This window comes from Lagenorhynchus albirostris, chromosome 2 (assembly GCF_949774975.1).
Source record: "Lagenorhynchus albirostris chromosome 2, mLagAlb1.1, whole genome shotgun sequence".
NCBI classification, from domain to species: Eukaryota; Metazoa; Chordata; class Mammalia; order Artiodactyla; family Delphinidae; genus Lagenorhynchus; species Lagenorhynchus albirostris.
Window position 1 is genome coordinate 4,807,279 of NC_083096.1, and position 13,349 is coordinate 4,820,627.

General features: G+C 37.8%; 1 protein-coding gene across 3 annotated transcripts in view; it reads left to right on the top strand.

Annotated features, from left to right (window-relative positions):
* The window catches only part of DENND1B (DENN domain containing 1B), a 260,094-nt gene that overhangs the window by 197,617 nt on the left and 49,128 nt on the right, over positions 1 to 13,349 (top strand). For all 3 annotated transcript variants that reach the window (XM_060126905.1, XM_060126890.1, XM_060126894.1), the window contains one exon: positions 8,638 to 8,728. In XM_060126905.1, coding sequence (XP_059982888.1) covers positions 8,638 to 8,728 — 91 coding nt within the window. The remainder of the gene's footprint in view (positions 1 to 8,637; positions 8,729 to 13,349) is intronic.

Below are 13,349 nucleotides of genomic sequence, written 5' to 3' on the forward strand. Positions count from 1 at the left end.
AGTGTATTCAGTCCCTCGTAAACATTCATTTCCAACTATGTGTTAGGCGTTCTGCCAGGTGTTAAAGCTGCCTACCTGAGGGGCCATGATCCCCCGCTCAGGAACCTCAGGGGTTGACAGAGAAGGAAAGAGTGGTGACAGTAGGGAAAGTGAACTTGATTATTTAACATTTATTCTGTGTCTACAATATAGGCACTTCACGTTATTTTAGTTAACTCTTACAAAACCCCATAAGGTATTTATGTATTATTTTTCCCATTTTATACAAGGGGAAACAGAGTCCCAGAGATGGCAAGTTGCCTGAGATCATAAAGCTAATAAGTGGCAGGGTGTGAGGGAGGGCTTTCAGACTCCAAACTCCACGTTCATTTTCATTTGTTCTATCAGAACCTTCTCCGTGCCAAGCATAACGTGGCTGTAAAAATGGATAATCTACGGCTCCTGCCCTCAGTTCTAATTTTTATGAGAACAACTCATACTCTAACAAAAAAGCCAGGACCGGATCCTTTTTCTTTTATTTTTTTTTTTTAGTTTTTAACATCTTTATTGAAGTATAATTGCTTTACAATGTTGTGTTAGTTTCTGCTGTATAACAAAGTGAATCAGCTATACATATACATATATCGCCATATCCCCTCCCTCTTGCGTCTCCCTCCAACCCTACCTTCCCTCCCCTCTAGGGGGTCACAAAGCCCAAGCTGATCTCCCTGTGCTATGCGGCTGCTTCCCACTAGCTAGCTATTTTACATTTGGTAGTGTATGTATGTCAATGCCACTCTCTCACTTCGTCCCAGCTATCCCTTCTCCCTCCCCGTGTCCTCAAGTCCATTCTCTGTGTCTGCGACTTTATTCCTGTCCTGCCCATAGGTTCATCAGAACCACTTTTTTTTTTAGGTGCCATATATATGTGTTAGCATACAGTATTTGTCTTTCTCTTTCTGACTTACTTCACTCCGTATGACAGACTCGAGGTCCATCCACCTCACTACAAATAACTCAAGTTCGTTTCGTTTTATGGCTGAGGAATATTCCATTGTATATATGTGCCACATCTTCTTTATCCATTCACCTGTCGATGGACACTTAGGTTGCTTCCATGTCCTGGCTTTTGTCAACAGAGCTGTAATGAACATTGTGGTACATGACTCTTTTTTTTTTTTTTTGCGGTACGCGGGCCCCTCACCGTTGTGGCCTCTCCTGTTGCGGAGCACAGGCTCCGGACGCGCAAGTTCAGCGGCCACGGCTCTCGGGCCCAGCCGCTCCGTGGCATGTGGGATCTTCCCGGACCGGGGCACGAACCCGTGTCCCCTGCATCGGCAGGCGGACTCTCAACTACTGCGCCACCAGGGAAGCCCTACATGACTCTTTTTGAATTATGGTTTTCTCAGGGTATATGCCCAGTAGTGGGATTGCTGAGTCATGTTCTATTTGTAGTTCTATTTGTAGTTTTTTTGTAGTGTTTTGTAGTGTTTTGTAGTGTTCTATTTGTAGTTTGTTCTATTTGTAGTTCTATTTGTAGTTCTATTTGTAGTGTAGTTTTTTTGTAGTGTTTTGTAGTGTTCTATTTGTAGTTTTTTAAGGAACCTCCATACTGTTCTCCATAGTGGCTGTATCAATTTACATTCCCACCAACAGTGCAAGACGGTTCCCTTCTCTCCACAGCCTCTCCAGCGTTTATTGTTTGTAGATTTTTTGATGATGGCCATTCTGACTGGTGTGAGGTGATACCTCATTGTAGTTTTGATTTGCATTTCTCCAATGATTAGTGATGTTGAGTATCCTTTCATATGTTTCTTGGCCATGTGTATATCTTATTTGGAGAAATGTCTATTCATGTCTTCTGCCCATTTTTGGATTGGATTGTTTGATTTTTGATATTGAGCTGCATGAGCTGCTTGTATATTTTAAAGATTAGTCCTTTGTCAGTTGCTTCATTTGCAAATATTTTCTCCCATTCTGAGGGTTGTCTTTTCATCTTGTTTATGGTTTCCTTTGCTCTGCAAAAGTTTTCAAGTTTCATTAGGTCCCATTTGTTTATTTTTGTTTTTATTTCCATTTCTCTAGGAGGTGGGTCAACAAGGATCCTGCTGTGATTTATGTCATGGAGTGTTCTGCCTATGTTTTCCTCTAAGAGTTCTATAGTGTCTGGCCTTACATTTACGTCTTTAATTTGTTTTGAGTTTATTTTTGTGTATGGTGTTAGGAAGTGTTCTAATTTCATTCTTTTACATGTAGCTGTCCAGTTTTCCCAGCACCACTTATTGAAGAGGCTGTCTTTTCTCCATTATATATTCTTGCCTCCCTTATCAAAGATAAGGTTACCATAGGTGTGTGGGTTTATCTCTGGGTTTTCTTTCCTGTTCGATTGATCTATATTTCTGTTTTTGTGCCAGTACCATACTGTCTCGATTACTGTAGCTTTGTAGTATAGTCTGAAGTCAGGGAGCCTGATTCCTCCAGCTACATTGTTCTTTCTCAAGATTGCTCTGGCTATTCGGGATTCTTTTGTGTTTTCATACAAATTGTGAAATTTTTTGTTCTAGTTCTGTGACAAATGCCATTGGTAGTTTGATAGGGATTGCATTGAATCTGTAGATTGCTATGGATAATATAGTTACATTCACAATGTTGATTCTTCCAGTCCAAGAACATGGTATATCTCTCCAACTGTCTGTATCGTCTTTAATTTTTTTCATCAGTGTCTTATAATTTTCTGCACACAAGTCTTTTGTCTTCTTAGGAAGGTTTATCCCTAGGTATTTTATTCTTTTTGTGGCAATGGTAAATGGGAGTATTTCCTTAATTTCTCTTTAGAATTTTTCATCTTTAGTGTATAGCAATATGAAGATTTCTGTGCATTAATTTTGTATCCTGCTACTTTACCAAATTCATTGATTAGCTGTAGTGTAGTTTTCTAGTAGCATCTTTAGGATTCTCTGTGTATATTATAATGTCATCTTCAAACAGTGACAGCTTTACTTCTTCTTTTCCGATTTGGATTCCTTTTATTTCTTTTTCTTCTCTAATTGCTGTGGGTAAAAATTCCAAAACTATGTTGAATAATACTGGTGAGAGTGGGCAACCTTGTCTATTTCCTGATCTTAGAGGAAATGGTTTCAGTTTTTCACCATTAGGAACGATGTTGGCTCTGGGTTTGTCGTATATGGCCTTTATGTTGAGGTAAGTTCTCTCTATGCCTACTTTCTGGAGAATTTTTATCATAATGGGTGTTCAATTTTGACGAAAGCTTTTTCTGAATCTTTTGAGATGATCATGTGGTTTTTATCCTTCATTTTGTTAACATTGTGTATCACATTGATTGATTTGCATATACTGAAGAATCCTTGCATTCCTGGGATAAATCCCACTTGATCATGGTGTACGATCCTTTTAATGTGCTGTTGGATTCTGTTTGCTAGTATTTTGTTGAGGATTTTTGTGTCTGTTCATCAGTGATGTTGGCCTGTAGTTTTCCTTTTTTGTGACATCTTTGTCTGGTTGTGGTATCAGGGTGATGGTGGCCTCGTAGAATGAGTTTGGGAGTGTCCCTCCCTCTGCTATATTTTGGAAGAGTTTGAGAAGGATAGGTCTTAGCTCTTCTCTAAATGTTTGATGGAATTCGCCAGTGAAGCCACCTGGTCCTGGGCTTTTGTTTGTTGGAAGATCTTTAATCACAGTTTCAATTTCAGTGCTTGTGATTGGTCTGTTTATATTTTCTATTTTTTCCTGTTTCAGTCTCGGAAGGTTGTGCTATTCTAAGAATTTGTCCATTTCTTCCAGGTTGTCCATTTTATTGGCATATAATTGCTTGTAGTAATCTCTCATGATCCTTCTTTGTATTTCTGCAGTGTCAGTTGTTACTTCTCCTTTTTCATTTCTGATTCTGTTGATTTGAGTCTTCTCCCTTTTTTCTTGATGAGTCTTACCAATGGTTTATCAATTTTTTTTTATCTTCTCAAAGAACCAGCTTTTAGTTTTATTGATCTTTGCTATTGTTTCCTTCATTTCTTTTTCATTTATTTCTGATCGGATCTTTATGATTTCTTTTCTTCTGCTAACTTGGGGGTTTTTTTGTTCTTTCTCTAATTGCTTTAGATGTAAGGTTAGGTTGTTTATTGAGCTTTTTCTTATTTCTTGAGGTAGGATTGTATTGCTATGAACTTCCCTCTTAGGACTGCTTTTGCTGCATCCCATAGGTTTTGGGTCATTGTGTTTTCATTGTCATTTGTTTCTAGGTATTTTTTGATTTCCTCTTGATTTCTTCAGTGATCTCTTGGTTATTTAGTAGCACATAGTTTAGCCTCCATGTGTTTGTGTTTTTTACAGTTTTTTTCCTGTAATTGATGTCTAGTCTCATAGCGTTGTAGTCGGAAAAGATGCTTGATACAATTTCAATTTTCTTAAATTTACCAAGGCTTGATTTGTGACCCAAGATATGATCTATCCTGGAGAATGTTCCATGAGCACTTGAGAAGAAAGTTTATTCTGTTGTTTTTGGATGGAGTGTCCCATAAATATCAATTAAGTCCATCTTGCCTAATGTGTTATTTAAAGCTTGTGTTTCCGAATTTATTTTCATTTTGAATGATCTGTCCATTGGTGAAAGTGGGGTGTTAAAGTGCCCTACTATGATTGCATTACTGTCGATTTCCCCTTTTATGGCTGTTAGCATTTGCCTTATGCATTGAGGTCCTCCTATGTTGGGTGCATAAATATTTACAATTGTTATATCTTCTTCCTGGATCGATCCCTTGATCATTATGTAGTGTCCTTCTTTGTCTCTTGTGATAGTCTTTATTTTAAAGTCTATTTTGTCTGACACGAGAATTGCTACTCCAGCTTTTTTTTGATTTCCTTTTACATGGAATATCTTTTTCCATCCCTCACTTTCAGTCTGTATGTGTCCCTAGGTCTAAAGTGGGTCTCTTGTAGAGAGCATATATATGGGCCTTGTTTTTGTATCCATTTGGCCAGTCCACGTCTTTTGTTTGGAGCATTTAATCCATTTACATTTAAGGTAATTATCGATATGTATGTTCCTATTAACCATTTTCTTAATTATTTTGGGTTCGTTATTGTAGGTCTTTTCCTTCTCTTGTGTTTCTTGTGTAGAGAAGTTCCTTTAGCATTTGTTTTAAAGCTGGTTTGGTAGTGCTGAATTCTCTTAGCTTTAGCTTGTCTGTAAAGTTTTTAATTTCTCCATGGAACCTGAATGAGATCCTTGCTGGGTAGAGTAATCTTGGTTGTAGGTTTTTCTCTTTCATCACTTTAAATATGTCCTGCCAGTCCCTTCTGGCCTGCAGAGTTTCTGCTGAAAGATCAGCTGTTAACTTTATGGGGATTCCCTTGTATGTTATTTGTTGCTTTTCCCTTGCTGCTTTTAATATTTTTTCTTTGTATTTAATTTTTCATAGTTTGATTAATGTGTCTTGGCCTGTTTCTCCTTGGATTTATCCTGTATGGGACTCTCTGTGCTTCCTGGACTTGATTAACTATTTCCTTTCCCATGTTAGGGAAGTTTTCAATTATAATCTCTTCAAATATTTTCTCAGACCCTTTCTTTTCCTCTTCTTCTTCTGGGACCCATATAATTAGAATGTTGGTGCATTTAATGTTGTCCCAGAGGTCTCTGAGACTGTCCTCAATTCTTTTTTCTTTTTTCTTTATTCTGCTCTGCAGTAGTTATTTCCCCTATTTTTTCTTCCAGATCACTGATCTATTCTTCTGCCTCAGTTATTCTGCTATTGATTCCTTTTAGAGAAATTTTAATTTCATTTATCGTGTTGTTCTTCATTGTTTGTTTGCTCTTTAGTTCTTCTAGGTCCTTGTTAAACATTTATTGTATTTTCTCCATTCTGTTTCCAAGATTTTGGATCATCTTTACTATCATTACTCTGAATTCTTTTTCAGGTAGGCTGCCTATTTCCTCTGCATTTGTTTGGCCTGGTGGGTTTTTATCTTGCTCCTTCATCTGCTGTGTATTTCTCTGTCTTCTCATTTTGTTTAACTTACTGTGTTTGGGGTCTCCTTTTCACAGGCTGCAGGTTTGTAGTTCCCGTTGTTTTTGGTGTCTACCCCCAGTGGGTGAGGTTGGTTCAGTGGCTTGTGTAGGCTTCCTGGTGAAGGGGACTGGTGCCTGTGTTCTGGTGGGTGGGGCTGGATCTTGTCTCTCTAGTGGGCGGGGCCACGTCTGGTGGTGTGTTTGGGGGTGTCTGTGAACTCAGTATGCTTTTAGGCAGCCTCTCTGCTAATGGGTAGGGTTGTGTTCCTGTCTTGCTAGTTGTTTGGCATCAGGTATCCAGCCCTGTAGCTTGCTGGTCGTTGAGTGGAGCTGGGTCTTAGCATTGAGACGGAGATCTCTGGGAGAGGTCTCACCGATTGATATTCTGTGAGTCCAGGAGGTCTCTGGTGGTCCAATGTCCTGATCTTGGCTCTCCCACCTCAGAGGCTCAGGCCTGATACCAGGCAGCCACACGGCTTAGAAGAAAAGGGAGAAAAAAGAAAGAAAGAAAGAAAGAAAGAAAGGGAGGGAGGGAGGGAGGAAGGAAAATAAAATTATTGACATAAACAATAATAATAATTTTTTAAAAAGGAAGGCAGCAACCAAACCAATAAATAAATCTACCAGTGATAACAAGCACTAAAAACTAAACTAAGATAAACATAAATATCAGAAACAAGTCAGTTGCAGACAGCAAACCCCAAGTCTACAGTTGCTCTCAAAGTCCACCTCCTCAATTTGGGATGATTCACTGTCTATTCAGGTATCCCACAAATGCAGGTACATCAAGTTGATTGTGGAGCTTTAATCCGCTGCTCCTGAGGCTGCTGGGAGAGATTTCCCTTTCTCTTCTTTGTTCGCACAGCTCCCGGGGCTCAGCTTTGGATGTGGCCCCGACTCTGCGTGTAGGTCACCCTCAGGCATCTTTAGGGAGGTCTGAGGGCTTCTGCCAGCATTCAGTGGATGTTCTGTAGGAGTTGTTCCACATGTAGATGTATTTCTGATGTATTTGTGGGGAGGAAGGTGATCTCCATGTTTTACTCTTCCGCCATCTTGAAGGTCCCCCCAGCACCGTATCCTTTTAGAGTATGTCTGTTTAAACCCATTTTACCACATTTTTTGTTAAAACCATTCTATGGTAATAAGATAGTTAAACCACATTTTGAATGGGAATCTCTTGATTCCTTTGCCATTCTTCATTAATTTGGGTCTGTAGGACATTTCTGTCTCAGAATCTTACAACTGACGTGACTTCCCGCCGTTCCTGGCCTTCACCTTGCTGCCTGAGAACAGCACTGCCCTCACCACTCCCCTTAGTTGCTTTGTCCGCTAACCATTTAACCAGAACACTAGGGCAGACTGTGAGAATTTTAAAAAAAATTCTTATTTTAACTAATATAAGCTACCTTATTTTAACTAAACTTTAAATTTCTAGGGTGAAAAAATTGTCGCCAGGATTAATTAATTCCAGAATGAAAATGAGCATTTTATGTTAATCCCCAGATCTTCATGTCTGCTCTTCAAGCATCATTTAAGTCTTTCTTGTGTTATCCTTTGCCTCTCATGCAGTGGAGCCTTAAAGATACTTCACCGTCCTTATGAGTGGAGAAACCTCAAAACATTTATAATATTTTTCATAATGTAAGTGATACAAGTGTCAGATGCCACAGATTAACAGTATAAAACTAACCAAGTGCCAGTAGTACGTGTGCATGTAAAATATATCACTGGTTTATGCCTGGGATTGGTCAGCAAAATAATCACCTAAGGCTATTTTTCAAAACCCCAAGATTCTGCTATGCTGTGTTTGTAGTAATAGGACAGAGATGGGGCAAAGCAGGTGGTGGATGAGATACGCTCCAGGTACTGTGTTTTGAAAAGGATCTCCAGGTGCTCTTGGTAGCGTCTATTTCCCACCCCAATCTCTTCTTTCAGAATGCTGAAAAATACTGCTGAAAACAACCTCATGCAAGTCAAGTCAGCATGTGTTTACCTGAACGATATTCATGTTCGTAACTGTAGTTCCGATCATTCAGTCAATACACATGCCAGGAATTGTGAAAGTTCTGTTTATTTTGTTGTTAAATGGCTAGAATTATCTGGTGCTCTGTTGTGCTTTAGAACGTAACAGTTTAGATGAGTGTTTTATTTTACTGGATGAAGTTAATATTAACCTCAAAAATAGTAACGTCTGACATTTCTTGAATGCTTACTGCATCAGAAGCTGTGCTAAAAAGTCTGTGTTAATTTAATTTAATGTTTGCAGCAATACCATGAGGCAGATACTGAGAAAACTGAGGCCTGGGGGGAGGACACAGCCTCATGGGCCAAGGCTCGCCTGGCAGCAGCCTCATGCAGACCCTCACAGAAGCTGTGACCTTCACCACCACGCTGTTTTGTTTCTTGTTAATGAAGTTAGTCTGTGCCGTACATTTCTCATTTAACTAATAAGCTGCTATTTGCGGAGTACCTGCTATTTCAGTGGTTTGAGAATTTTCTTGTCATGTATCTGTATGTGTGTACACACATATGTGTGTAATTTATACGAGTGTCTGCTATTAATATTTTTGTTGTAAGTAAAAATTAAATATTTGAAGTAAATGAAAATTAACATATTTGACACTTTTTAATTTCAGTTTATCGATGGTCGACTGGCAAAACTAAATGCAGGAAAGGGTTTCTCTGATGTATTTGAAGAAGAGATCACTTCAGGTGGCTTTTGTGGAGGTAAAGACTAGTTCCAGTGAGATTATCCATTTTCTGAATAACAATTATCTTGATATTTGCACGTGTGTCTCATATAATCTACTTCATAAACAACTATTTTCTCCTAAATATCTAATATCTTAGATACATTTTTTCATCTTATAAGAACTATAGTATTAAGTTACTTTGCCTGGTATGTTATTCAAGGCTGAAGGCAGTCTCACGAGTTGGTAGTGGTTTGCTTGGATAGTCTCTTAATATCACTGGAGATGAATATCATAGAAATGCAATTAGTTTGTATTTTCCAGCCTCCTGACTAGTTTTCTCCACTAGAAAACTACTAGCGATATCTACTACTAAGATTAAAGAACTGAGATTGTTGTTGGTATAGTAGATTTTAATGTAGTCCAGAAAGAAAGGTTTGAACACCACAGCTGCTTCTGTAGTAAGAGTGTCATTGTAGAAGTCTGCTTTTTTTGCTCTGCAGACCCTGCAGCGTTAGGAACAGACTTTTCAGTTTACTGTCCCATGTTCTTACACTTGTCACCGTAATAAGTGCTCACTTAAAGCAGTGGAAGGAGACGTCTTATTTTGTATGTGTGACACACAGTTAGATAATACCCCATTTTTATTTAATATAATTAATGTAATATAATTGAGCAGTTACATTGTTTGAAAGGTAAGTAATTCAGACAGTGTTACAGTACTTAGGAAATTAATGACTTAGGGACTGGTACTCTGTACATAATGTTCCAGTATGTAGTCCTGATTCTGGCAGAGAATTTTGCTGGAGACCTTGAAATGTCCTCTTCATTCTTTCAGCCAGTATTTGCTGAGTGTTTCCAGTGTACCAGGTGCTGTTCTAGATTTGGGATGGGCTAAACAAATAATCCCTGGTGTGTTCACTTTCACCTGGTGTGATAGTAGTTTTTCCACTTATATGTAGGTTTAATTTAGGAAAAAAAAAAAAAAAACCTTTAGTCTGTGTGTGAATAAATAGTTGCTAGCATTGAGAAATAAAATGTGAAAAGACAAAGAGTAATAAGCCCTCATCTACAAACTTCCCCAAATTTAATTTTAATCTTGAATAAGATTTACTTTTGCACCACAAAAGTATAAAAACCATTGAGGTCATTTGTTCATTATAAGAGGTACAGATGAACTGAGCAGTTACGGACCTTCCTCTGATGTAAGCATAGCATTTCAGTGAAAGCTTTCAGCTTTGAGAAAAACTTAGTTTCCTCGACTCAGCAAGTGAGCTGAATGTGGAATCGTTCAGCTCCTCGCTCTCCTCAGCTTATGGATAAAAATGTAGCTTCAATGGAACTTTTGTGTTAAAATAAGGCTTTTTTACTTTTCAACTCAGACAAGCAAAATATTGTCAGCTCGTGGACGGATTGCTTGAGGCGCCTACTCAGCATTTACATACCTGCCGTCTCATTATCGCTGTGACCCGTGGGGCTAGTATCTTATATGGGATTGAGGATGACATCGTGTGACAGTAATGGGGTGGAACTATGATCCTTTTGTGTAGTGAAATTCTGTAGTCTTCACCATTGGTCCACAGACCCTCTGTAACAGAGTAGAGGGTAGGTGGCTTTTCTGGTGGGAGGAGGGTCACCAGATTTTTTCACGGAAGGCCCTGCTGTTTAAAAAAGAACAGAAGCATATTTATCACCAGGTAGCATCTGATTTAGAGACTGCTGCATTTTCAGTACAACTTAATGCCAACCACTTTGTTGTTCCTTCTTAAAATGAAAAAGGTTTTGAACTCTTATTTTACTTTAAGGAGCCAATACTGATCCAAAAGGAAAGCATCATTTAACAAGTATCCATTTCAGTAGGTACAGCAAGAAAGTACATTAGAAAATGATGCCTGGCTGTCAGGTGTTATTCTTTTAATTATCATATTTTAGGTTATTATCTTAGAGATACATAGAGATTCTTCTTAGAAGAAAATAAAGCAAAATCATTAGAATTTGAAATAAAAAGACTAATAATCTTTTAAAAATTAGCATTGTTCTTACTAATGAGATATATGTGTATGTATAGTTCCAAAAATAGTTCCTAGAAGTCTGCTGCAAACATGTGTCATCTAGACCACATTTGTGAGAGAGAATGCGTCTGAGATACCAAACTGGGGTTCAGAAAGTAAACTGTTATAATTTCTCATTTCTCTCATAGTTACAGTAAAAATTATGATAAATGTTCATACTTATTGAATGTTAGTATGTGGTAGAAGCTCTCGTAAGAGCTCTCCAAGCATTATCTCACTTAACCCTCACAGCACCCTGTGAGGGACTTTGAGTAGGTTTTTTGTTTTTGTTTTTTTTTTGGTGTAGCCTTATTTTTATGAGGGTACCCACCTCGATAATTTGCCCAAGGTCACACGTGACGGCCTGGCTTCAGAGCTCCTGCTTTAATAACTGTGATCTATTGCCTTCTTATGATAAGAGATCTTCTCAATTAGAAGACTTTCAGTAAACAAGAGCAGTACTCAAGCCTTCTCTGCTCTGATGGATAAAAGCAAAATTCCTGTCTCTTTTGAATATCCTTTGAAGATTTTTTAATATATAAAACCTTCAGAAAGATCACTGTAGGAGAAATCAACATTCACTGAAGCTAAAGAAAAAAATCATATGTTCCTTTAAGCAAAAATAGGAAATTTTAGACAAGCATCTCATTTCTCCTCTTTCTATTCCATTACAGTGGCAGTTTATGTACTATTTTTGTTGCTAATATGCATGGTTATGATAAAATGAATATGAGTATAGTGGAGCTGTGTAATTGCTGTGGCTGTTGTGCAGCACATCACATGTAGAACATCTCGATTCACATTGGGTCTAGAACTGTGGTTAACAGCTGCGAATGGGTGTGGATTTTCCGAAACGCTTCTCTGTCCTGTGAATCCCTGTGGTCAGAACTGTTAAGGAAATCCATGTTACCCCTGATCCCTTTCATGGGAGACTTGTAGAACATTCAACCTTATCTTAAGAGGAAAGTAAAAAGAATATCAGAAAATGTGTAGAGGGAAGAATATCATAGAGGTTAAAAGGTCATCAAAGAGACCACAAATAGGATAAAGGATGCAATTAGATAAACACAAATATCGGTCTGTGAAATAGCAACTGAGGAATATTGAGTAGTTAAGATCATGTTTTTTTTCCCCCATAATTTTTAAAAATTGAGTTACAATGTTATATAAGTTTCAGGTATATAACATAGTGATTCGGTACTTTTCTAGATTATGCTCCATTTAAAGTTATTATTAGATATTGGCTGTGTATTATACTGTGCTGTACATTACATCATAGTATTTTTATTTTACAATGTACCTAGTAGTTTGTACCTCTATTTTTTTTCATTTAAAATAAGACTAGTTATTAAAAATCCACATCCAGTTTTCTGAACTTTAAAAAGGAGACACATTTTCAGATTGATTTTATATAGAAGTGTGTGGTTACTCTCCATTATTAGCATTGGTTTCTTCATTAGTTTCCCAGCATAATCTGATCAGTCTTGTATTTATTTAATCCTATTTCTTTTTTTACTGACTGGTTACCAAAGAAATTTGAAGGGGTGGTAGGTAAGTAATCATTAGTTTTAGTGACATTTTTCTGGCCTCACTGAACAATTTAGAACAATTTACATTTTTTGATAAGTGACTGCAGGTTACTGGAATTTAAGCAGATATATTTGAAGAGAAAGTCTTTGCACAAGTGAGAAAGATATTTTGTCCTTGAATGCGAGAAAATCACTTGTTTGATTAAGAAGTACAATGTTGAGAATTTCCTCCGTAATGCTTATTATTTCCATAATCCAGTTACTTTAAAAGAAAGACTGAGGGTTGTTGGGGTTTTTTTTTGGCATTTAGATTTATTTTTTGAGAAGAAAAACAGCCTTTTTTAAAAAACACACATTATCAGAGAATAATGTGCTTGTCTCATAAATTTTGTGGAAATAGGAGCTTTCAGACTTAAAAGCACTAGAGTTGAAAGAGACAATTAGCCTTTAAAAACTTTTTTACCGGGAATCTACCTAAATTGTACTACATGTTTTCCTATTAAGCTGTTACTTAGGGACTTCCTGTTTGTCCCTATACCACATGATTCCACATTATTATTACGGGTGGTTCTGACTATCAGCTGTTTCTCCTCTAGGTATCAGCTTTGAGCAGCCCCCTTTCCTTTCTAGTATAATCGCTTTGAAGTCATTCAGAGAAAATCTCTATATAACTTAACTCTTCTCATATTTTATTTATCCTTCCATCTTAAAAGTTGAAGGACTAATGAACCAAGAATTAAAATACCTAGATTCTTATTCTTTCTCGGTTGCAATCTTTGTGAACTTGGGCAGGTAATCACATCAGAACCTCAGTTTCCTCATTTGGCAAGTTATTTGTCAGAATAACTAAGTTGATGGTGTGCTGTCACATGCTACACGTTGCAGCAGCCAGGTTACAGACCTAGTCCCAGTGGCATGGTTCACAAGGGCGGAGTGGCCTGACCCACAGACTCACCGGACTGCAAAGCCCACTTCCTTCCCATCCAACTGCTCTGCCTGTGGCACCACCTGCTTGGCCTATTTTACAGTAGGAAGATGCAACTCAAGTAATATAACGCAGACAAAAACATTTCGCAAC